The 26,822-nt window shown below is 40.3% G+C and overlaps 2 protein-coding genes across 7 annotated transcripts in view; both read right to left on the bottom strand.

Moving 5' to 3' along the window:
- Nucleotides 1–17,378, bottom strand: part of LOC125459639 (uncharacterized) — a 496,378-nt gene extending 479,000 nt beyond the window's left edge. For 5 of the 6 annotated variants that reach the window (XM_059651677.1, XM_048546255.2, XM_048546249.2 and 2 more), the window contains exon 1: nt 16,881–17,378. The gene's annotated coding sequence lies outside the window, so the exon portion shown is untranslated. Of the gene's footprint in view, nt 1–16,876 lie in introns of all 6 variants that reach the window. The other variant, XM_059651678.1, reaches the window with a different exon arrangement.
- Nucleotides 17,379–20,109: 2,731 nt separating this feature from the next.
- Nucleotides 20,110–26,071, bottom strand: cbln1 (cerebellin 1 precursor). Its single transcript, XM_048546924.2, has 3 exons — nt 25,799–26,071; nt 25,019–25,138; nt 20,110–23,193 (listed from the first exon to the last, which is right to left on the bottom strand). Exons 1-3 carry the CDS (start codon nt 26,048–26,050, stop codon nt 22,996–22,998), a joined length of 570 nt encoding a protein of 189 aa, XP_048402881.1. The 5' UTR covers nt 26,051–26,071; the 3' UTR covers nt 20,110–22,995.
- Nucleotides 26,072–26,822: the final 751 nt, after the last annotated feature.

The raw sequence follows: 26,822 nt of genomic DNA, 5'->3' as shown, positions 1-26,822 counted from the left end.
TGATCCAAATTGTCTTGTATGCCACATCATGACGTTCCAGTACACCTGGTCCCTTCATCTTCAACTATGACCATTGTTTTACTATGGTTTTCCAGGTGGGAAAGTGGGGGTTGTTTGTGCAGGAACAGAGAGCCCAAGAAGTGACAATGGTTGAGTTGCTGTAGCAGACACCCAGCACAGAAATGACAAGCTGAATGGCCTCTTCAGTGTGAGAATCATAGAATAATCACATGTTGGTTATATTCTTGTGGGCCCCATAAGCACATTTTCAGAAAAGCCTTTACAAAAATCCTCCTCCTGATTTGTTTGCAAATGATTATGTAAATTATATCGGCAAACACTGAGTCGGTGTGTCATTGTGACATGAGTGACTCGCAGCTGTTCTGACAAAGTAAGATCCATTTTTTTTGGATGGTTACTTAGGCCTAAAAATGTTTTTTTTAAATGAAGGCCATGATTAGTATGGCATTGCTTAAGAATTGTGTTTTCTTGGCATTGGAGATTGTTCTAATGAGAGTCACATCTGCTTAACTGAGCGGACTTGTCCATAGAGAAGGCTCTGTCTTTGTTTTATATAAATAATCCCTTTCCTGCTTAAAATTAGTTCAGATCATTCCCATAGTAATCAGCTTGCAATCCATGGGGAAGATGTTTGACAGTTAGCTGCAATGGCAGTTTCTTGGTCGTAAGTCTTTAGCCTATTGTGATTTACTTTGCCTGAAGTAAAGTAAGTCTGATAGTGGATTCTCTGATGAAGGGTCTAGGCCCGAAACGTCAGCTTTTGTGCTCCTGAGATGCTGCTTGGCCTGCTGTGTTCATCCAGCCTCACATTTTATTATCTTGGAATCTCCAGCATCTGCAGTTCCCATTATCTCTAAGTCTGATAGTGGATTTGCCATCAGAGATGCATCTTTGGCTTCAGGCTTGTTTCTCAGAGATTTTATTAATTGTGGATTTATCTTTGTACTAGCACCAATAATGCTAGTACCACATTACTTTATTCAACAATCCATAGCGGGAGTCCTAGATGATTGTGTAAATATTTTTATTTGCTTTAATCAGCCATTGCACAGATGATCAGGAACCTACGGCCCTGAAGGGTATATGGTCATAAAAAATTCTCTCTTCCAATACGATAAACTGGGAAAATATAGATTCTGTCTTGCAGTTTTCTGTATGACAAGTTTTTGTATTTAAATAATTATTAAGAACATTCTTAGGCATTTGACCAAAATATGACAAAGAGTCCTTGCAAAACTGGAGTTGAGAGAATCTGGAGAGGGGGAACCACTGTCCAATGGTTGAAGTCATACCTAGGAAGTTGGTTGTGGTTGTTTGGAGGTCAGTCATTTTAGCTCCAGGAGTTCCTCAAGACACTGTCCTCGGCTCAACCACCTTTAAGTCTTTTATCAATGATCTTCTCTCCATCATAAGTTCAGAAGTGGGGATGCTCATTGATGATTGCACAATTCAGCACCACACATGACTCCTCAAATTCTGAAGTAGTCCATGTCCAAATGCAGAGAGACACAGACAACATTCAGGCAAGTGGCAAGTAAAATTTGTGCCACACAAAGACCATTGCTAATGGAAGTCAATCCAAGCACCATGTCTTGACATTCAGTGGTGTTACTATCACTGAATCCTATACTATCGACATCCTATGGATGTAACATTAACTAGAAATTCAGCCGGATTGATCATATAAATATATAGTGGCTATCAAATCTGCAGTGAGTAACCCACTTCCTGACTCGCCACCACCTGCAAGGGCACAAGCCAGAGTGTAATGGAATACTCCCCATTTGTCTGGATGCATGCAGTTCCAACAACACAAAGAAACCTGAAACAATCCAGGACAAAGCAGCTGACTTGACTATAAAACAACATTCAGCCACTCCAGCAATGATATTCAGTAGCAGCAACGTATATGATCTGCAAGTTGCACTTCTGAATTTCACCAAAGATCCTTGGACAGTACCTTCTAAATCAACAACCACCTCTATCTAGAGGCACAAAGACAGTAGATATATGGGAATATCACCACCTGCAAGTTCTCCTGCAAGCCATTCACCAACCTGACTTCACTGCCAACGGGTCAAAATCCCAGAACTCCCTCTTGATCGGTATCATGAGTCTATCTGCAACACATGGACCACAGGGGTTCAAGAAGGCAGCAAACACCACCTTATCATGGCAGTTCGGGGTGGCCACTAAACACCAGCACAGCCAGCAATATCTATGTCCCTGGAGTGAACTTTTTTTTTTAAAAAAATGACTTTTTGTCACTCTGCTTGTGAACCAAAGAGAACATTCTCAAAGAAGGATATACTCCTTACGTAAGGGAAAGCAGAGATTTTGAAATACAATAATAAAAATGAAGACTGAATTTGTCTGTGTTATGCCAATGCGATAATTAAATATAGGTGTTTCTGCTCAGAATAGATTCAGAGTGGACACCTGTTTATTAAAACTTGCATTACATCTCCATAACAGGGACAAATAACATTTGGCCCTCAAGGACTATCATAATGATCCTATGTTCACTTCTACTTATTTGCAGGCCTTGAAATCTGGAATAGGTCATTTTTAGCGCCAATTCAACATATTTAATAGTGTTTCAATTGAAACTCATGATCTGCTCAGTAATAGCAGCTTTAAGTCCAAACTAGTGGATTGAAACATGGAAGTATTTTCATTTCTGCATTCCCGAAACTTCACATTGCACATCTAAACATGCGTGCTTAGAGGAAAAAATGTTGTTTCGGTCTAAGTCTGCAATAACACTAAAGATATTTACAAATCACTTTGATTATGCCAACTTGTATTGAGGTTTTTTTTGCTTAATTACATTAATTTGCTGTTATTTCAGAACTCAGCATAGTCAAATAAAAATGTGAACAATTTGCATATTGCTAGTCCCCTTGGAAAACTTAGTGCATTGTGGAAATAAAGGCAGCTTTGGATGACCTTCTGCACAAAGAAACGAGATTTATCACATCATCTGTACAAACTCTGAGGCATTTGTGTACATCCAAGAGTCAAGTTTCCCTCCTCAATCTTTCTGATAAACCCTGACATGAAATCATTGTGGGTTACTTCAAGAAAAAACATATACCTAAACCATGCGGAATATTAAATTAAGATTTGTGTTATTTTTCAAATGTAAGTGAAAAATTTGCATTTGTAATTAAATCAGTAAAAAATAAAACCCATAAAATTCACACAGATTGATTATCATTAATCTGTGCAATACAGATCAACATACTATTTGGTAATTAGTTTACACAAAATAAATGAACATCACAACATCATGTGTGCCTGAATATCCTTCAGTTTTAATCTTCACAGTCCAAATTCACGCAGCCACACCGTTTACCGTCAGACCAGTATTGAAACAAGTCAGTTGAATTCTCAGCCATTCTAAATTCTTTTATATCAATATCAAAAGATAGCAATTAAATACTTCAGCTTCATGGTTGCAATCAATATCTTACAAACATTAGTGATCGTTGGACATGCAAGTGGATACCAGTCAGAGTATTGTATCTGCTAACATTTTAAGAACAAGGGCAAAGAAGCAGTCAAGAAGAATATTGATGATGATTAGAAAATTGGTGTTGAAGGCAAATATGAATATTATTAGCAGTAGCATAAAGAAAAAATTTAAATTACTCCTGCAAAAAGCATTCCCATGATGGAATAAATGCAAAATTGAAAGGTCAGCTCTAGAACAACTGGAAAACTAAGATTTTATACCATAGATTTTAACCTTAAAAGCCAGTTGGTTACATTGTTAAGTCAAAGCTAGAGATGTGTCAGAGATGGCTATGATTAAACAGGACAGTGTCACGTATTGCCAAATCAAATTGTGGGTTTTGCCAAAAAAAAATTGGGTAAGCAAAGTATATAAATATTGATATGCAGCAATGAACCTGGAGTAAAAGGTGGTAAGACAGTCAGAGCATGCCACTTAAAGACTGCATTATGTTTCCACCTAAAGCATAATAGTGCAAAGTTCTCAATAAAGTTTGAGGTTTGAAGTCAAATGTAATGAATTTACTAAGTACACAGTGCTTAAACATGTACCTAAAAATAAGTACCTACAGCCACTCCTAATTATAATTAGTCATAAATTCAAACATCTTCCATTTCTGAGCTCAGTATCATTGACCTTTAAGATATCAAACGAACATTGCAAGCTGCCATTTCATATACATTTCTCTTCATTGTACAGATATACAATACTTTAAACATCTTCATAAAAAGGAAAATTTAAATGACATTCCCAGTAGTTGATCACTTTGGCTTTCTTTAATTATTATTATTCTTTTTGATTGAATTATTTTGGTCAGTAGTTTCAGCCTAGTCCCAAATATTTCCTATACTATCAAGTGAAACTTAAATCTGTTTCTATATATTGTTTGTATCAATTAAAAACATTGATGTATATAAAATGATGGAGTATGGACAATTGCTTTATTTTCCACCAGCTGTTTTTCTACACTGTTAACAAATGAACAATGTTGCCTGAACCTTATAAATCAGTAAGAAACAGCATGCCTTTACGTCTCATTGCTTCATGGTCAAGCTGACTCTTGCTACACAATAGTATTTGAAATTGAATTGCACTTCCTTGCTTAACAAGCAAAGGTTACAGGTTAACATTACAACAAAATAAAGATAAATCAGTAACGATTTTTAGATCACTGATTAAATTCCCTTTCAGACATCTTCGACAAAATTCAAGATAAACCCTTTTAACAGCCTTTAAACAAACATTTACTGATGTGTACAAATCTATAAAATGCACTGCAGCAAATCACGAAGCCTTCTTTGACATTTCCTCCTAGACTTGGCATCCTGCCTGTCTAGATCAAGGATAATGGGTGCATGGGATTAGTACCGACTCCCATTTCCCTTCCAAATTGTGAACCATCTTGAGTTACAATTGTAGCATCATTCTTTTAATGCCATCAGCTCAAAATCCCAGAATCCACTACTGAACAGTATTGTGGAAATACCTTTACCGAATAGACTAAAGCAACTCAAGAAGGTGACTCACCACCACCTTCTTGAGGAAAATTAGCAATGAATAAGAGCCTTGTATGTAACACAGACCCACCCATAAATAAATGTTTAAAATGCTACATATTTAACAACACAGGATGTAAGCACTTTTATTAACTCTGACAGATTTGACCGATGCAACCACTTGAAAGTTAATACCTTCTAAGTTATGTGACAGTTATGGTTGATTAACGTGCAAGAAGGAGTTAAAAACTCTCAGCTGTAGTCATCAAAATAAGCATTTGATGTTTGGAGAGTATACTTTAGTTTTTTTGAATGAGGAAATAAACTAAAAAAAATAATAGGAGAGCAACTACAAAAGAAAAAGAGTCCTATTGAGGAGTTCACATCAAAATTCATTTGCATATGAAGCCCTATGAAATCTGAGATATTATCATCATCACTCCTGGTAACTCATCAGGTACAACTATTTTTACTCGAAAGATGAATTAGAACCCAGCGCTGAATATTGTAATTGATGTAGTAAGCATCTTAGTCAACATTGACATTCAAATCTGCGACAAAGTTTTCAAAATAGGTCGTAGACTCAAAGAACATATTTGGAAAAGTTAGGCCATTCAACTTCTAAGTGCTCAGCTACTAAATCCCTTATGATAAACTAACATTTTCCTCATAACAGATGGTAAGCCAGCAGGCCTATAGCCATGTGTTCTTTTGATTCTTTCTTTTCCTGATTAAAAAAGTCACATTGCTGGTTTCCAATCCTCTTGCATTTTTCCAGAATTTACTGATATTTGGAAATTACTGCAAGTGCCTTCACAATCTCTATTTTTTTTAAAAAATGTCCCAGGATTCCCTCATCCCATAAATGAATAAAGAAAAACTGCATCCAATCAGATCCAGGAGATTTATTGCTCTTTAGCCCCATTCATTTCCCTAGTACATTTTCCTCAAGTGACTATTGTTAATTTCTTTGCTCTTGTCCTTAGGCTACTTGAGTTAGTAATTTTAAAATCCCATTGGTGTCTTCTACCATGAAAACTGAAAAACTATATTCATTGAACTCCTCTGCCATTTCCTCATACCCCGTTATTATTTGCCTAGCATTATTCTCAATGGGCGTCTATGTTAACTTTGGTCTCTAGCTTCTTTTTCATATATTTAAGAGCTTGCCTTTTTTTATGCTACTTGCAAGTTTACTTTCTCCTTTTTTTGGAGATCTTTTCTCGGTTTTTAAAATACTTCCAATCTTATGACTTCACATTAATTTTTGCCACATTTTTATTTCCCTTCCAACTTGATGCTATCCTTAACATCCCTGGTAAATCATAACTAGCTTATTCCCTTCTTAGAATCCTTCTTCCTCAATAGGATACATCTTTGTTTTTGAGCAACAAACTATTTTCTTAAAACATCTGTCATTGTTCTTCAACCATCTTTGCTGCTAAACTCCTTTCTTAGTTAACTCCAGCTAGCTCTTCAGTCATTCCTTCATAATTGCTCTCATTTATGTTTAACATAACTGTTTCTGAGCCAAGTTTCACACTCTCAATCTGGATCTTAAATTCTACCATGTTATGGTCACTGTTTTCTAGGAAATTTTTTTACTGAGATCATTTCTTAAATCTACCTAATTGGAAATCACCAAATCCAAAATAATCAGATTGTGGTTGGATCCATAGCATATTATTGAAGGAAACCATCCCAAATTTAAGGAGTATTCTCCTTTGTGGCTACCTCTCCCAGTCTGACTTCCCCAATCTACATGAACTTTAAAATCACCTATCATTAATAGACAGCCTTTTTTACATACCCTTAATGCCTCCCTATTTATTCTCTATCCCATAAAACAGTCACTACTAGGGGTCTACAGAGCATTCCCATTTTTTATTCTTGTCATTATTACTTCTTACCTCCAACTATACAGAGTCTACATTTTCCACCAAAGATAATTTCTTGCTATCATATTTATTCCATTCTGTAGAAACAAAGCTGCAACAACCTCTTTATGCTCTTCCTTTTCAAAGTCAAATCACCCTATACATTTAGTTCCTAACTTTGAACTCCTTTTAACCATGTCACTGCAATGGCAAGATCATAGCTATTAACCTGTATTTTTGCTGTTAATTCACTTACTTTTGTTTGAAACACCAAATGCATTCAAGTAAAGAGCCATCAATTTGTCTTTTTATAAGCATTTTTTTTTTGCCTTCAACTGTACTTACTGCTGTTTTTCTACATTTATACACTCTGTCCCTTCCTGTACCACACTGGATATTGTTATTCAAATAGCTGCCCTGTAATGTTCTATATGCTGCTGCTTTTTAAGCCTACATTTCACTTCCCTCAACAATCCCTCTCCACTCCCCATCCCTCTAATTGATTTCAAGCCCTCTCAACAGTGCTAGTTATTCAATTCACCTGAATGCTGTCTAGGCTCCTTCAGGTGTTGGCTTTGGGGTCTTGAGGTCACAGATACTTAATAAAGACAATCAACATTTATAGGCAACTTGCGGATCGTTTATTGCATTTGTGAAGCAATAGTTAAGAAGCCAAAGTTTAGATATGAAACATTAATTAATTAGAAAAAGAAAATATACCATCAAGTCAATTGGAGATGGTTCACAAATCAGAGGACAAACAGGATGTTGCCATGGAATGTATCAATCTCGGTGTAAGTTCTGAAGGCAGCATCCTGCTCTCTAACTGAAGTGTTAGGGAACTCTTCCTGAGGTTATCCTTCCTCTTTATAGCCCAGCTTCCAACTGGAGAGGATGAAGCTCCCTGACAAGGACTGCTGCCAATAAGGACTGCCCCCTGCCCCTGAGCACGTATTGATATACCCTCTTTATCACTGGCATGCTGCCAATGAGTTGGCTGAATCCTTTAGGCCAAGGCCCATGGGACAGCTGCTTGTGATATTGGATGATCATCGTCCCCTTGCCAAACTCCATTTGAAGGTCTGTTTTCAATCCTTCTGAGAACAAAAACTCCTTATTTTCCAACAGACTGTATTCTTAACAGAGTAGTGCAGGACCCCACGTGTCTTTTCATTATACATGTATAAGGCTAGCTACTACTGGGGCGGTTAAACGAAATCGCATGCTACATGGTATTCCATTTTTAATACTTCCTAAGAGAACACAGTTTTAAAAGGGACCCCAATTTTCAACACAGTTGAATCTCATTCCACCAGTAGAGCTCCCTTTCATTGACTGAACCCACAATCTTTCAGCCATGTATTTAACTCCTTGACAATTATTCAGCCTTTACCAGTTTGCTTGTGGCTGAGGTAGTAAAACAGGGATTATTACCATGGAGATTCTGCTTCGTAATATAGATCCTAACTGATCACATTATTTCAGTAGAACCTCTTTTCTAGACCTATCAATAGCATTGCTACCAACATGGATGTCAACAACCTTAGGTTTCTCTCCCACTCCAAATTACTCTCCAGCTGCAAAAAGAAGTCCTTAACCCTGGCTTTGGGCAGGTAGGCAACATAGCCTTTTTGATCAGAGACAATGGGAACTGCAGATGCTGGAGAATCCAAGATAACAAAGTGTGAAGCTGGATGAACACAGCAGGCCAAGCAGCATCTCAGGAGCACAAAAGCTGACATTTCGGACCTTGGATTCCTGCTCGTGGGTGGAGAGAATACTATTTCCATAATTATCCTGCAACTTCCCATTACTACATCCTCCCCGCAATTAAATGGCTCAATAAACAGTGATCAGTATGCTCTTCCTTCCTACAGACCCCATTATCATCCATACAATTTTCAAGAATCTCATAATGGTTAGATAATTGCCAGAACTTCTGAAATGCAAAGCCCTGGATCCCATGCTGTCACACCCTCCATTTCCTGATCACAAATCAAATTCGAATTACCTCGTCTGAGTAAATTGGCTGCCCTCTGGAGCAAATGCCCCAATCACTTTCCCCTTCCCTGAATGTGGTCCAATGTTAGCTTGTCAACTTGGATCAGAGGTTCCACAAGCTGCAAACATTTACTACAGATGTGTTCACTGTGAATCACCTTGATATCCAGCAATTTCCATGTGCTCAAATTGCAACACATCCTGCAATGACTATCATATTGATTTAATTTGTAGATAAATTAATTTAAATTCCCTGCTCTTTCCACATTGCTGTAATAATAGCTAAGTGATTAGTCAAGTTTAATCTTCAATACCTTATATAAAAACATTGGAAAAAACAATAGATTAAATGTGAATCCCGACGGACAGAGACGGCAGAGTGTAGAAGCACTGAATGGGTTCATGTCTGATATGTGTTTTTCAGTCTAGGTAATGGCAACTTCAACCTTATACATACTATACAAGATTGCATGTTCAAAGCTGCTGAATCCTTGAACTCTAGGAGGATAGTCGAGGAGTTATTTAAAAAAAGTTTGTTATGAGTATTGTGGGGCTAGTCAGCTCAGTTCAACTGGATGGCTGGTGTGTAATTCAGATTAATGCCAACTGAGAGAGATCAATTCTACTTCCAGTTGAAGTAGGCTTAGGACCTACCTCCTTGCCCTGACCCTGAGAATGAACGTCAATTGCAAAGACTGTCAAGGCAAAACACCTCAGAATGAAGCATCAGCAAAAAATGAGCTGTGGGCCTGTCTTTGGGTAGAGCATCTAGGAGTTCAATGAAATGAACAGCATCATGAAGCTATTTGGAAAGCAAATAGGGTGTTTGTTTCCTGTTACTGGCAGAACCTAAGTGCATGAAGCATTGTCCTTTATTGTATAAAGTCTCAATCAGGTCAGATGTAGTTTAGCATCTAGTTTTGGTCTCCTCAAACACTGAAGATATGCATGCCAAGGAAAACTCAAGACAGGTGCACTAAACTGATACCAAGTTTAAGACCCTGCGAATGTCAGGCCAAACCTAGAAAGCAGAGCTTTTACTTTAGCAAAAGGAAAGATCTGAAAGTGAGATGAGCTCAATCTTGAAAAGAATGAAGGAATGGACTTTGTACAAACTAAGATAATTCAAAATGTATTAAAAGGAACTGAGAAAATAAATATAAATTGCAAAGTACACACAGAACTCTTTAACGCTGGCAGAAGTGCTGTTTGCAGAAAATTATTAACCAGCAGAATAACTTGCCTGCATGAATGTAGATTTACTTCACATCTTCAGAAGGGAGCTGGATGATTTCCTGAAGAAATAAAGAACTGGTGGGGCCATACTGGAGATCACATCACCCAGTCACCATGGTTTCCTGGAGTCTATTATGAGCAATTTGTCTACAGATTCTTCACCTTGAACGTATTTCCAAAGAGAGACAGCATCCATGTGTTTGTATTCACGGTGATATGTGAGGGTATAGTCGAGAGAATGGTGTTGGGGGCAAACAGATGATGATGTGAAAAGATTATATCGTGAACTGAATCTTGAAAGGAATCTTAAAATCTTAGAGACGCTCGATGGTTAGTACTGCTACCTCACAGTACCTGGGATCCGGGTTCGATTCCACTTTCAGGCTGTGTGGAGTCTGTACGCTTTCCCTGTGTCTGCATGGAGTTACCACTAGGTTTCTTCCCACAATCAAAAAATGTGTAAATTAGGTGGATTGGCCATGCTAGATTAGCCATACTGTTCAGGGATGTGTAGATTAGGTGTGTTACTCATGCAGGGTTACAGGGATAGGGTTGGGGGATGGGTCTGGTGTGGATTTGTTGGGCTGTCTGGTCTGTTTCTACACTGTCATCATTCTATGACTAATAAAAGAAATCACTGTGTCAATTTTGGTGAATTTCACAGCAGATCTATCTCTGTGAATCATGGCAAGATTTTTCACAGAATTTCGCACAATGCACTTCACCTCTATGGTACTTCTGTCATTATATCCTCCCTCTCACAGAGGCAGAAGTATTTACCACTGCCAGGAGCCCCCCCAGGTTCCCCAGCTCTGACACTATTGCTAAAGCCCAGCAGTGCTCCAGGATTTACCCTTCACTATGCACATCGTGAGAGAGGAACAAACATAATTGCTTCTCAGGGGAAATAAGTGGAAAGACTGACACTTCATTGAAAATGCAAATACATATTTGTAAGTGTGTTGCTTTTTAAGAACAAATATACACAGGCTCCTTGTTGTTAGCCACACCTCATCTTAAAACTCGAAGGGATTACTGCTTTTTACCCAGTTCCCAGCATAGCCTACACGTTGTCATTTCTACCATCATGCGGCACTACATGCAATACACCCCCTCTAACAGCCAATCAAAACCAGGGTGGTTGTGACCATCAGTAATTACTATTCACCACTTCCTCACCAAATAATCAACACCCTCCAATGCATGACTCTCTCCTCCAGTTAAATTTTGAGTTTCCTCTCTTCAGAATTATTATCCTCTGTGCAGGCCAGCATACTGCCTCCAAACCATACAACTGATTTCTCCAACTATCTCATCACAACCATGGCCTTTGATAACCTCCTGGATTTTTACTGAGCAGACCTCCGGGACTAAACATACTCCACCTGACTACTGACTTAGACGTGCAGCCCTGACTCATGACTGACCAGACCTTAACTGAACTGTCAGCTCACCAGATGACTTACCACTAACCTCCAGACTAGTTATGCTGGACCAGCAGGACTGACTGTGGCCCACTCCCCAACTGTGGAGGTATGGAAACTCCTGACCCTGACAGTCCCAAGGAGCAGAGTGGCCACATCTAAACTCCTGGACTGATACTCAACAAGGCTCTTGACTTGGCTTTCTGGCTGGGGAACCCAGTACAGTATGTCCCTTGGACTGATTGAGTACTCCTCCTCACAGACTTGAGGTATGACCATTTAGTTGCAGCTCATGCAGTATATTTGCTGCTTATGCTGCTGGCACACACTGCAGGTGTGAACTTGACATACAACGGTGATATCTACCCTTTTGACTGATCACAATTGATAATCAAGAGTGGCTGCCTAGCTTTGTGTCTGCGCTAAATTGATTTTAAGCTCCAGCTGAGGTGACAAAGTGCAAATAGACAAGGTAAGGCAGAGGTGCTATGAGCATCCAAGTGGATGTAAAGTGACTGACTGCTGAGAAAGCTTGTGAGGAACCTCAAGGTACTCCTTGCTTCAATCCACAAGGTGAGTCCCTGTGCTCAAAGTGTCCCGGCAGCAGCATTACAATGAAAGGTGCTAATAAACTCTAAGGAGCAGCATTGAATTATTAAGCCTGGTATGTGTTCAATACAATGTCCAAGAGTAAGGATGTGGGCATTGGTTTCCCATGGAGCACACTCTTGAGATATTGCTCCTTTCAGGCTTCCAAAGGGCGAACTGGAGTCACCAGGCATTTGCTTTGACTTTCATGTTGGGAATCGTCACTATTTAATTTCTACGTAACAGATGGGAGAATGGGAAACTGCACATCAATGAGGTAAGATTAGGTAATAATAGCATGTTAATTCACACAGGTGGATGCCACCGCTGATTAGGGAGATTCTTACATCACTGTTTAAAGCTTGGTTGGAGAATCATATTTTTTTCTTCCCTCATTGTTGAGAATCTCATTTCTACAGATCTCACTCCATTTTGCCAACCAACTCACCAATGCCAATGTCATTCAGGGGCTGGTTAGTTTCCACCCAATGAATATGTTAATCTTCTCTTGCCCTTCTTTCTCATCAATATGATTGATCATGTTGTTAAATTGCTGCATATCTTTCAATTTGTTTTGTTTCCCTCTCTACCATGCTATATGCTGGGATACGTTTTACAGATCTAGTCGATTTTGCCTGTTCACACAGACCAAGAAGCACATTGCAACAAAGTCCAATTTCTAAAGGCAAATCATGTTAACTTAATGTCCTTCTATTTTTAAAACAGTGTGCTACGGAACACCAATGGAAATTAAGTTTCCATTTACACAAACCTTCATTGGCCGTTGCCCTATGGTTCCTCTCAGAGCATTTTTGGATCCACTTCATGACATTCCCCTGTAACCCATGGCCACTTACTTTTCTGACCAGTCCAGCAAATGAGACTTTGTCAAATTCCTTCTCAATTTCCTTTAACATCTTGGATATAAGCCATCTTGAAGGGGAGTAAATCACCAGAGCAAATTTGTCAGTCCCACTGATACTTCTTCTCGCATTTTGCTTGTTGTAACTAATATTTCACAATCTTCTATAACTGGAATGTCTGCACCATCCCTCCCCTTTGTGAAAACAGAAGGTATTCATTATTATCCCTGCCCACATATTTTGCATCCATATAGAAGTTGCTTTGTACATCTCAGACTGGCCTTGTCCTTTCCTTAGTAATACTATAGTTGTTAATGTACTAAGAAAACACCTGTGTGTTTTCCTTAGATGACAAGGTGTAGAACTGGATGAACACAGCAGGCCAGGCGGCATAAGAGCTGCTTTCCTGCTCCTCTAATGCTGCCTGGCTTGCTGTGTTCATCCAGCTCTACACCTTGTTATCTCAAGACTCCAGCATCAGCAATTCCTACTATCTCTATGTGTTTTCCTTGATTGGGCCTGCCAATACTTTTCCAAATCCTCTTTTTGCATTCCTAATTTCCTTTTTCACCTCAATCCTGTACTTCTTGTAGCCTGCAAGGCATTCTAATAAGTTTTGTTTTGTTACAGTCACAGACATCCTTTATCTGTTTGAGTTTACCTTCATATAAGGAATTAAAGTACAAAAGCAAGGAAGTTATCATGAAGTTATATAAAACAATGGCTTGGCTTCAACTGGCAAATTGCATCCAGTTCGGGGATCTGTACTATAGACGTGCTGTGAAGGCATTACAATTAGAATATAGTAAAGAGAAAGGAAGTGTTTTTCGTGCATGGGATGTGGACTGTATTGGCTGTGCAAACATTTATTGCCCTTCCAAAACTGCTTTTAAGAATGTGGTGGTGAGCTGTCTATTTGAACCATTGTTGTGCAAGGAAGGGAATTCAAGAGTTTTTACTCAGTAACACCAAAGGATTGGTGATATATTTCCAAGTCAAGCGTGTGACTTGGAAGGGAATCTGAAGCTGATGAGGTTCCATAGATCAGCTGCCCTTATCCTTCTAGGTGGTAGTGGTCATCAACTGGAAAGGTACTAGGTAGAACTGGTAAATTTCTACGGTGTATCTTGTATATGGCACATATAGCTGTTATTTTATGTTAGTGGTAAAGGGAGTGAACATTTGTGGATGAGATGCTAATCAAGCAGACTGCTTTGTCCTGCATGGTGTGAAGTGACTTAGGTGTTTCTGAAAATACATTCATCCAGATAAATGGAAAGCATTCCGTCATACTCCTGACTCGTGCCTTGTCGTTGGTGGACAGGCTATGCAGAGTCAGAACGTGAGCTACTCACGATAGGAATCCTAGCCTTGAAGCCACAGTATTCAGATGGCTCATCCAGTTCAGTTTCTGGACAATAGTAACACTGAGGATATTGATAGTGGTGGATTCAGCAACGATGCTGTCATTTAATGTTGAGGGTCAATGGTTAACTTTTTTTTCTTGTTAGAGATGGTCATTTCCTGGCATTTATGTGATGCAGGTGTTCCTTACCATTTGTCAGCACAAGCCTGGATATTGTCGAGCTTTTACCACATTTGAAGTACCTGGGAATCAAAAATCATGCTGAACATTGTCTAAACAACTGTGAGCGTCCCGTACTTCTGACTTTATGATGGAGGGAAGGTCATTGTTGAAGCAGCTAAAGATGATTGGGCTTAGAGCACTGCCCTGAGGAACTCCTGCAGAGATGTCCTGAGCTGAGATGACTGAATTCCAACAACTACAACCATTTTCCTTTAAGCTAGCTATGACATCAGAGGAGAATTTCCCCTCTAATTCTCAATGACTCTAGTTTTGTTAGGGCTCCTTGATGCCACACTTGGTCAAGTGCAGCTTTCTGATGACGGACAATCAGATTGATTGGAAACACTATTGGTGACTCCCTTCCATCAAGTTACAAATAGTCATGGGCAGATTGACGTTGTGGTAATTTGGCCAGCCAGTTTGGATTTGTCCATGGTTGCAAACATGAGGAACTTCAGCTTAGTAGATTGATTGGAGATGTTGGATTTATTCACCTTGATGACTTGTGAGGCCATCTGATTGAGATATTTGAATTCTTGAAGTGTCAGGACAGAACAGATATTCAGAAATTGTTCCCATTGGTGGAAACATGCAGAACCAAAGAACAACAACTTAAGATGCAACTAGTGAAAAGGATCTAGAATCTACTGCTACAGGTGATGGTAGAAGCAGATTCAACGCTAACTTTCAAAAAATAAATGGATTCAGGAAGCTCTTGCAGAGAACTGGTGCAAAGACAATGGGATATGTGACTACCTTCTATGTTTTCACCCATTAAATGAGGAAAAATATCACTTTGTCAAAGCTGTTCATCTTGAATTCATCCAGACAATTCTGAGAATCCCTGCACATTGTCCGATTCGATGAGGACAAAGAACTTATCACCCATTATTAATAGCCTGAATCTCCTCAGCTGTTCCAATAACGGTTCGATTGCCACAAGGCGGAAAGATTCTCCAGACTAATGCTACTGCCCATTCCCCACCCCACCCCAGATCTCTTATGATCCTGGCTGTCTAAGAAATGCACAACACAGCAAACGAGGGTTGGATGCGGGAGGGTTGTCAGATCTACCTCAAGTGGTAGTTGGACCCAGTCTCCTTCAGACGTGAAGAGGTTAAGAGTATCTACGTATTGGAGGAGGGGGCAGTGTGAGGACTAAGTGCTGGTGATGGGCTACTGAGTCAGTTATGGTGTTATCGAGGTGCTAGACTAGCATTTTTTCTATCCAGCTAAGTGCTGCAATCAGAAACTTTCAACTTGCCAGGCGCTTCGCACGTAATTGCGCACCTCAGGACTTCGCAGAGGGTCCCGGTGGATCTTCAGTTGTACGTTCCGTCTTCGCCCATCCGGAGACAAGAAAGATTCGACCCATTGCCAGTTGAGATTCCCAAGTTCATTTGTGAGTTTATACAATAAAGGGTACATAATTATGGCTCCCACTTTTGAAAGAAAAACTACAACTATTGAAAATGACGCGAAAAATTCCACAGCCATTTCCTTTCTAAATTCTACGACATCATCAAAATTGCCAAGTGTGCTACTGAGTCGCCTTATTGCAATTCAATGTTTTACAAAAAGGAGCAGTTGTTCAGAATAAATGAGGAAGATCAGACGTTGTACTGGAAGCGGGACGGCAAACTGTTCCCCAATGAATGACCAGCAACGCCCTATTCTCCAACATCAGGAATTACTCTCATCTTATACCCCTTTTGCTTCTTGTGAATACTCGCCTTTTAGAACTACTTTAAACCCTGTTTTGCCGTCAATGTTAGAATATCTTTCCTGCCCAATTTAAACTTGTGTGCTATGAGACTTGCAAAACATCGCTGACAAATAAACTATCTTAATGTCAAGGATGAATTTATTTTCCTGTTTTAGCTTGATAAAGTGTCGACACTCTCGCGGTTTCAGTCCTGTAGATTTTATTATAGTCGCGGCATGAAAGGAATACACAAACTCCAAGCACGTATTCTATAGCATACATGACCCGAGAGTTGCTGTAAACCTTGACCAAGCCAATAACAAAAAGACAACGACGCGCCGTATCCAAGTACAAACGTGATGGAATTAAACCCAGTCTGGGCAGGTTCCGCGATTCAACCGTTTTCGGAGGTGGAGTTAGTCTTTTAGACCTAATTTGAGGGCAACTTAACTCCAAAACAGACTCCTCCCCACGGGTTCTGTGATATTAACACGGTACGAAAAGCTAGGGACGAGATAGCTATCACGCGGCCCAGTAAACTTCGACAGTTGCAAACTTACTCACCACTCCTGGGCTGCAACTAAATTCGTGACTCTGCAGCAAGCGCAAGGTTCTCGCTCCTGCTCCGGCCTTCTTGTTGTTGTGACTGCTGATCGCTTGCCTCTCGCCGCCTGGGAATCGTTCAGCCTAAATCAAAGCCCAGTATTTTCTGACCGTGGGCCTGCAAATGGAAACTTCGCTGAACTTGGTGTCCCCGCCGGTTGCCATGGACGCTGCGGTCGCCACGGATTGGATGTCAATCTCTGGCACTCTTTCAATTCATTGTCGTGTTACACAGATCAGCCGTCTACACTCGGAATTCGAATGCAAAAGCCTTTTGTTTGGGCGGGTTATCAAATTATTGTGCATTGTATTTTTCTTTAAAAAACTCCTTGAATTTAAAACTGAACCAGAATGAACCGCGTCAGAATGCCAGTTTTCTACTCAAATGAGCCTGGTATTTTGCATTAACCCTGAGTATGCTGTGCGTTAGCAGGACAATAACGACGACGGCGACCCTTTTCCCTTGAGGTATCTCACTGCAAACTGCACAGAAATACTTAAGATTCATTGGGCAACCACAGCATAAGGGGGTCTACCCTCCCCGCGACTGAATCGTCCGCAGTTTCTCTTGTAAAGAGTTGATTTAAACTTGCAAAGGATAAGATTGCAAAATAGTTTGGAAGTTTTGTTTTACGTTTGTTGAGACTCCATTTTTGATTACCTTGAGCTTTGTTTGATTTAACATTAACTTGTTGATGTCAGTATGGCCTTCTTGAGGACAAAATATCAAGCGGTGCTAAGGAAATCCAAGGGAACAGACCAAAAACCAACCGAAAAACCTGAACGTTCGCAAAATATTGCGGTTGCTGGAAAATCTGGAATAAACTGTGAATGCTTCTAAAGTAGTCATTCCAGATTCAAAATGTTAACTATGTGTCTCTCTCAGCAGACCTATGTTTCAAATCTTGAATGTTGGCTTTTTCCTATGCTCACTAAGTCTGGTGGTGGGGGGGTGGGGGGGCGGAATTGGTAAAAGGAGGTGTTAACAGCCTCCTGTATATTTTTCCCCTGTGCGCTCCGGTGCCTCATTTCACAGTCTACATTGTTCGGAGGAAGAAAAAGGCCATCCTGTCTCTCGATCGCATGACAATTGCAAGTCTGCACAGCTTCTCCCAATGAGCAACTTAATTAATATCATGCTTTTCCTTTTGTAATCATCACATTCTTACTGTGCAGAGAAGTTTAATTCCCATTTGAATGTTTCAGCTCAGTATCCCACTACACTCTCGGCAGTACATGCCAGAACTAACCACTCGCTGTGTGGAAATATTTCTCATGTCCCTTTTCAGATTCTTCTAAATTTTCACCCTTTGGTTCTTGACTTTTTTTTTCTTCGACACAGTAGAATAAGTTCTGTCGAAATCTTCTTGATTCTGAATACACTTAGAAAACCGCCTCTGTTCTCTTAAAGAAATAATCGCAACTGCTCTGATCGACTTCGTAGGATTAGGGACTTGGAACGTTCTCCTGAATCCTTTCTACATTTTTTCCTAAAGTACATTTACAACAGAAAGCAAGACTCCAGACGAAAACTAACAGGCGTCAAGTTCATTGTATCCTCCAATGGTCTTGCACTCTCTGCCCCTGTGAATAAAGCCATTTGCTGGTCATGGGGAGTGGGTTAATCCAACCTATTAGTTAAAGCGAGGTGTATTTCGGGATTTGAAGTGAAATAATATTGACGTTTTCATCAAAATTTTGCGATTACAAGGTTCGATTTTTTTTTCCTCTGACCTCTAGGCATCACCAGAATCATTATAAACTTGAGGCAGCAAAATACCTACATCATAAACCATTCTACCCGTAAACTAAGTTCTGTGTCAAATGTGGGCATTGTGAATTGGGTAATTGATGACTCTCCCTCCCGTTTTTTCCTCAATTACCAACAGCTGCATTTCATTTCATGAACAAAGCGTTTGATGACAGGCACTACCCACTATGTGTGGTCACTACTTCTGAAACCCAGTTGTTACACGCACTCCACCTGAGATCCATAGTCCACCTTTTTTTCCCTCAAGCTTTCTACACAGCATCATATTCTCATGATGGGAGTGTTAGACAGAGCTAAGAATATGCTTACAACTAGCAAATGTTTGCAACAATGTGGCTAAGCGTATTTTTTTAATCCTTGTATTTGCGCAGTCAACGAACACGCAACACAGGACAGAAAGCCCTTTTGACGTTGCGCGAAGCTGTGAACTCAAGCTGAAAATTGTCATTTAGCAGAGTGTATCTGCCGCAGATTCATCACAAAAATGTCCTACCATGTCTCCAAAATATCTCTGTTTACCAGCAATGGTCTTTACACAAGGAAACCAAACTATTTTCTTTAAAAACTCCTGAGTTAGTTCAAATGTCCAAATCTGGAGACCATTACAGGCAGGTGATTTATGTTAGGTTAAAGTAACTGTTTTAAAAGCTTTAATTGGTAAAGATGAACATTAAGATAGGACTTGTCCAAAAACGTAGTGCTAAACTCTCGATGACTTTATTTGATAATGCAGAATTGTTTTTCCAACTTTCAACACTGGTAGGGTCACCATGCCTACTGTTCTGTTGGATTTGTTGAAGGCGTGTCAGTGGCATTCTGGCCATTCCCCACTCGAAATAATTAAACTAATTTAAACAACGTGAGTCAATTAAACCAGTCACATTGACTCCCTCAGTCCTCCAGAATTTTACAACGTTATCTAGAGTTCTAAACTCAGATTCAGGCATTACATTCTAAAAATCTAATTTTCCCAAGACATACACCATGGTTGAAGTGACTGATTTGCATTGTGAAATTGTAAGTGCAAGTCATTTGTTCCCTCGATACAAGATAAAAGTTCATCACAAATTTCTGGTAGATGCGATTTTTTTCGGATTATTTATGGAGTGGGCTCTCGCGGATAAGTTGATAAATACCAGTTTAAAGGCAAACCGAGGCTGGAACTTGTGATTTAAACGATACCAATGTTTAACTTTGCGGTAAACGTGAACAGCTAAATAAGTTATCCTGGGATATTAGCTCCTCCAAAACAACTGAATTTAACGAACAGGTGGCCTCGTTACACCGTTTTCATGAAACAGGATGTTCGAATGATGAATTATGATTGAGTCCTGCTGAAAATAGCTAAATGACAATTTTATTTAAAGATTTCATTTAAAAAGGCTTCCGTAAACATTCAAACTCAAACTCTACATAACGGTTTGTTCACTAGAAGTCACAGCGCACCGTTTCTCTGGGTTCCCGGCTGTAAAAAACGGATGATGAACTCAATGTAAAGTTTCTATTAACGTCTGTCACCAGAGACCTAGCTTCCAGACAGGGTTTGGGGATGAAACTGCATTTACCTGTTAACGGTTAAAAGAAACAAAGAATAAACTTTAACGATGAAATTGCTCTGATCGGCAGGGAAAAGGCAACGCTCGAGCGAACTCAGTGGCGGGCTGGCTAAAACTTGGATTGAAATTTGAGACGTCTCCAATCGCAGCTGTTCTACAGGTGCACGGGTTGTGGGCCACCGGCGTGGTAAATGATTCAGTACATCATCGGGTGACTCCCGACTCTTTCTCTCCCCCCTCCGGACGCTTATACGTCTGAGGAAAAACCCTGAAGTTGGAACAGCGGTGCAGCTAGAATCTAAAGCAACGCACTGCAGTTTGCTTAAGACCCTCGTCGGCACTATCGAGAAATTGAGACGCCTCCTAAATCCAGCGGATCACAGCCAAATAGAGGAAAAAAAGGAGTAAAATCAGAACGGAATTATGCTATTCATCAAAGCAGAATCCTATTCATCTCAAATAAATTAACTATGCTTCCAAGTGGTGATTATGCGGAGATCAGGTTTTTCCTATTAATACAGCTGCAAATACTGCATCTTTGATTATGTAAGTGTTAATTTTCCCCACAGGAGCTAATTAAGCTGTTCACTGCAGCAGTGAGTTGGGAGTTACTCAGATTAACCGCAGTCAGGCCTGGTGCTCCCAGTCCTGTCTCTGATTTTTTTAAAACACTGGCATGAACACGTGACAGAGTTCACATCAAAAAATCTTAATCAAAACAAGTCTTGGCAGGTTGATGAATGTAATGTCAGCTTCTACTTCTGGATTTTTTTTCGCATGGTAACAACTTAGAATAGGTGTGGCTTCAAGTCAACTATACAAATACAACCAGACCTGATGGTGAGGAAAATAAACATACAAATTATTGCTGAGTCCGAATTCGCGTTTAAATAACGGTTCCTTTCAACTAGATCAAACTGAAATTGAATAATCTTAGGATAGAATATCGAGATTTGGTTATATTCTGCAAATTGAAGCAAAGTCAAGTACTTCTGCAAAACGGCCACTGCTTTTTAAAAGCTTGTTAATTCAATATGAAGACTATCGTGTGTCAATGTAGCACAAATGAGCTGAAATGAGTGAAGACAATTGCGGGCTCCTTAAAACCATGCTACCGCACGTTTAGCAAAAGTCGTGGATTTAAACCAAAGTAAAGACAATTTAAACTGCACTAACGCACAGTCCACGAGATCCTATCAAAATAGGAAATTTAAATGTAATTCAGTACCTGTTCCTATTCACCAGGAGAACAGGACACTTGTTTTAAAGAAACAACTCTTATTGTTTTCAAATACGCTGGTCATCACACCGAGGCGGATTGTGACGGTGATTACTACGCACACCAAACAGTCATGCGCCAGTCTTCACCTTCTACACAAGCAGTAACAATGAGTTGAATTATAGCGTTTACACAAGAAATGTCTAAATTACTGAATGCTGGAGCACACAAATAGGTGTGACCTTGGCACAAAATATCTCCACAGCATATATAGGACTAATTTCGCTCTGCAAATGTGTGTTTTCTTCTATCAAACCGATTTCCTGAATGGATCTCGGCGGTGACTAAACATTGTCCTGATATTTTAGAACAATCCGGCGGAATCTATTTCCCTTTGCGGCTTGGGCAGCATCCGAGGAGTAGGAAAGCCGACATTTCGGGTCGGGTCACTTCAGAACTTTCCTACTCCTCTGCTGCCTAGCCTACCGTGTTCCACCGGCACCACACTGTACTGGCTCTGACACCAGCATCTGCAATTCTTGCTATCTCCCTTTGTGACTTGTTTCAGTGTGAACTCTCAGCTGTCTCGTCAGAATAAAATATGCATACCAACCATGATTTCTGGTTAACAAAAATAAAAGTTACATTTAAAATTTATTGAAATAAAGCAAAATTCAATTTTATAAATATTCACACATATATTACAGTGATAAACTTTTCATTATATTTCTGCCGTTCAATATGGCCACATTATACTGGAACAAAAACGACAGATATGCATCAGAACGCATAGCAGCCTCCACAGAATAAACTCAGGATACACCGAAATACTGAAACACAACTAACAGCCCTTGTTGGCTAGATCAAAATCACCAGAATTCCGTTATAAGGTTTATGCTTGGTTATATAGACTGTTAACCTTCTTTAACGGAATTGACAATACTGTATCTATAGGGTGTAGAAATACAAGGGCGAATAAAGAAACAGAATAAATGCTGCGTTTGGGGCTGCAACCGTCTCTAAAATTCCGCATAGCAGACATATACAGGCATAAGTAAGCATTTGTTCTGCTTTCATACACTTTTGAAGAGATAGTATCGTTTTGGCAACCAGACCTAACAGAGCTGTTCCTGACAAACGTATCAGACAGTATTCTCGATTTGGCAGCCTGTCCAGGCTGTAACGCTAATGCTGTGAAAATTAAGTTACAGGGTTGTACTTTCTAAAATAAAACTTTCCATTTCTAAAATGAAAAATGTCCAATTTATTGTGTAATGGTAACTGTTTCACGTACTTTTTTTTAAAAAAGTGACCGTCGACCTAGTTCGTATATTAGATATGCGATATATTCTGAATGAATTGAAATGCATTGAATTAGTTGCTTATGAATACAGACTACCAAATGGGATACTGTCCCTTTGATTTTTCTGTCTAGCTCTGGGACGCGTTTGCGCTGTTGGGAAAATAAAAAGTTATCAACCCTCCTGTGACAGTATAGGGTTCAGGAAAAAAAAACAACGTTGCTTTCACTTAAAGCGGAAACACCAGGAATCCAGAGAAAGTTGAGTATTTCCACCCTCCCATTAGGTTTCCTCGTTCTAATTTAAGGTAGGCTCGGTCTCCCTTTTCCATCTGGGTCAACACTCCGTTGCTAGCAGCCTCTCTTGTCACATCCTGATCTCCTGCAAAGGCTGAAATCAACGGCCATCCATTCAGCATCAGGCTCACCTGCAGAGAAATGATAACATTAAAGCAATACCGTCATTTTCTGTCAGCAACATTCACACTGTTCATAGCATTAGTGAGATGATCTTTAAACGCGACGCTATTGCAAAGGTTATCTGAAAATTCATCGTAAAATATATCATTAATAAATTAATGTTAGATGGTCCGCCTACGTAAGTTCCTGACAAGCAGGTCCGTGATAATCCGAAAGGGCATCACAACTTTACTGTTCAGCTGTTACCCTTCCTCAGCTCTGTGAAGCCAATAGCTCAACATTAACCTCTTGGAACTGTAGCTGCGCCTCACGTATGCTGCCATAACCTCTATCTCTATTCTACTCCTCCACCACTGACAGGCTTTCTTTAACATTCCTTAAAATAAATCCTTAAAATTTGTTTTATAAATAAAATTCCTAGTATAGCGTTTTCATGAAATTCTCTCTTAAACAAAAATAAGAGAATTGTTTCATTGCACCGGGAACATTCTCCCGTGTTTCACACTATTTATTTCATAGAAACCGAGCGTGAAGTATGTGTGGTGATTTGTCACCGACTGTGTTGTGTATGGTCGGTTTTATTTAACTCCAATATTATATACAGCATATTATTCATAATGGTGTATGTGGTTAAGTTACTATGCTTAACAATACTGCAAACAACGGTAAGCAAACACACCTCAAAACTGAGCGAATAAATGCATTTCTCAAAAGCGCAACCGCATTTTTTCAGTCTATAATATGCTATATATAATGCACGTATCCATCCAATAGCGACCAGGGGTGGCCGATAATCACTTACCTGAAAACAGGCCTAACCTACACATCATGATTGAAAAGAAATCCGATTTTTCTTGTTGGTAAAATAACTCGAATGTTTTACATACAGAAATAATCAATTTCTACATTTTCTTTAAATTAAAACAGAACTTGGTTTTCACCCCATGCTTCCCCTAATTTTACTCTTTCAGCCTCCTGCCCACTCTGTGACGTTGTGAGTGGGTACCACACGGAAATAACTGTTAAAAGGCCGATATTGGGCCACCGTTATCTTGGAGTGACTGATGGAAGCAAATAACAGAAACCTCGAATACTTTCCCATCTAATTCCAATATTTTTAACATAAAGTAAAATTTGGATGCTTTTAAATTTTGGAAGCAAAATTTGCAAGTCTAGCTGTGACACTTTTTCTACACTAGTAACTCAAGCGGGATTGGGGGGGGGGTGTTGGGCAGTGCTTAAAAGTATGAGGGCGAACAGGAGGCGGAGTCCAGCCTACAGGGGTTGTGGATGATAAGGGAACCCTCCACGCAACCCCCTCCTGACATCTCTTCCATTATTATTACCCAGAATCAGAACCGTCAGGTATGCTGTTTGATATTTATTTCCTCCATTCTAAAAATAAAAAAACTGCCCCATTTAATTAATGATTTAGTCATCACTCGGCCCTCCCTCCGAGCTGGTTATAAGTCGTTATCGGACGCTCGCCGTTTGTATTGCCTACAACAATATGCAACCTTTAATAACCTTTCATTTCCAAGTCTTTTAAGGTCTGTTTCCAAGAAGTGTGAAATCAGCATTTCATTAAGTGGGCAAACAGATACTGAATGCGAAAAAAAATCTACATTCCTCACTCCGCGCTTCTCCAAGTCTTTTTCTGGAGATCATTTTTAATCATTTTGCTTGCAAGTTTGGGCTCCTGCAGGATTTAATGATGACGAGAGGAAGGAATAGCTGAATAGTTTTCATGCAACTCCCACATTCTTGAGAGCAAAAGACTGAAAGCGGCAGACAAGTGAACGTATTCGATAAAGTGTGGGAAAATCTACTAACCTGGATCGTTTGCCGGTTATACACTTTTACCACGTGAAAGTTAAAACTGTAAATTCCTTTGCGTGGCGCTATGAAGGTGCTTCTCTCCGAGTCAAAATTAGAACCCACATTCACTAGTATCTGAAATCAGACAGAACCTGTGTCAGCAAACCCGGGCGGTTTAGTCAACTATCTCAAACAAAACGGAATGTTTCAGAGTAGCGCGAATGCAGGGAGAATGGGACAGAACTCACAAGATTACGAAGTTGTGAGAACCATAAGAATCAGCGTCTTCAGTTGTCTCAGACATCGATTTAGTTAAATTCCATCTACATGACTAACTTTTTTCCTATCTGTAAAGATGTTTTGTTGTAATTTCTGTTTTCGCACATTTAAGTGCGCTGCATTCCCGTTTCCCCTTCAGTGGTCCTCTAGCTATGTGGACAGGCCAGCCCCTGTCCCTTTAGCCGCTTCATCTTCTTTGCCGGCTTTGTTTTTTTCTCGCCGGACGCATCATTTCGTTCGCATTTTCCCATCCCGCTGACCCTGCCATGCAATCTGAAATCATGTACCGCAACTTTCCTCCAACTCTGACTTCTCATTCCCCACTCTGCTCGCTATATTGCACCACGGAGCCCAGTTCTGAGCCCGGACATAGACAAGCAGCTACAGTACCTAAGAACTGACCTTGGGGGATACAGCATGTCGCATTAGAGACATGGTTAAGCATGCTATCCCTTCCGTCAATCAAAATAACAGCGGTCGTTCAAAAAAAGCAGCATCCGTCCATCGCCCACTTACATTATCAAAGTATATAATCATGGTCCTGTTGCTCATCTCCGAGGGCTCGTGGTTGGTGCTCCTGATCACTGAGAAAGCCACCTTGGCGCTGCCGGATCGCACGGAAATCCCGAGTGCAGTCCCTGTAGGATCCGAGGTGGGATTCGAGTCACAAACCACCAGGCACTTGCCCTCCAGGACGATGGGCTCTGTCTCATTCTGGCCGCACACGAGTCCCGCAAACCACACCAAACCGAACAGCAACTCCAACATGACGAGCGAGCGCCGGCTTCCTCAAGGTGCTGCTTGCTCCTTATCTCCTGATCGAATCCAGCTTTTCCTCGCTTCTCCTTGAGAGTTTCTCTGATTTATCCCCTCCTTTGTGTGGATGTGTGTGCTTTTTCTTTCTTTCAAATGTTGCCTTATTATTTTCTGCAAGCTCACCTTCTTCTGGCTTTGTGCTTGCCTCTCCCTCTCGCTTTCTTCGTTTATAGCTGGAATTAAATGACCCCTGAAGTGTAAGAAGAGGCCCTGACAAGAAGACGCACAAATGAATACATAGCGCTGCGCCTAGTCCTTGTGTAAATTATTGATGGCAGAGAGATCACAGGCAACTGAAGCGTGCCCGCCACTGGCGCCCTCCTCACTGGCTGGCCCGCCTCTGCCCGCTGTCAATCACCGAACTCTCCAGCAATCAGCGCCGCGCTCTCCCACTGCTGCCCGCCCACCTCACAGAGAGCTGCCTCTCGCTCGTAGCAGCTCGACCGTCTGCAAGGACGTAGCGGTAGCGCACCGTGTTTTACACCGACAGCAGCCCCAACGCCTTTTACTTTATTGTTTCACCGACCACGGGCAGTGCATAACTCAACCTCTGTTCCCCCTGTCTGTCCACATACTCGTATGCAAGAATGTAACAAAGGCATTGTTTTGCGTGCACTTTAAATATCGTTTCCCATAAAACTTAAACGGGTTTATGGTTGAAAGGGAATTGTTTTCTTTCTGTACTCCCCCCGTCACAAATACATCATCGCCAAAGTGCCGTAAT

This window comes from Stegostoma tigrinum, chromosome 16 (genome assembly GCF_030684315.1).
Source record: "Stegostoma tigrinum isolate sSteTig4 chromosome 16, sSteTig4.hap1, whole genome shotgun sequence".
Taxonomy (NCBI): Eukaryota; Metazoa; Chordata; class Chondrichthyes; order Orectolobiformes; family Stegostomatidae; genus Stegostoma; species Stegostoma tigrinum.
Note: the sequence above shows the minus strand (reverse complement) of the source record. Positions and strands in the feature narration are given on the sequence as shown.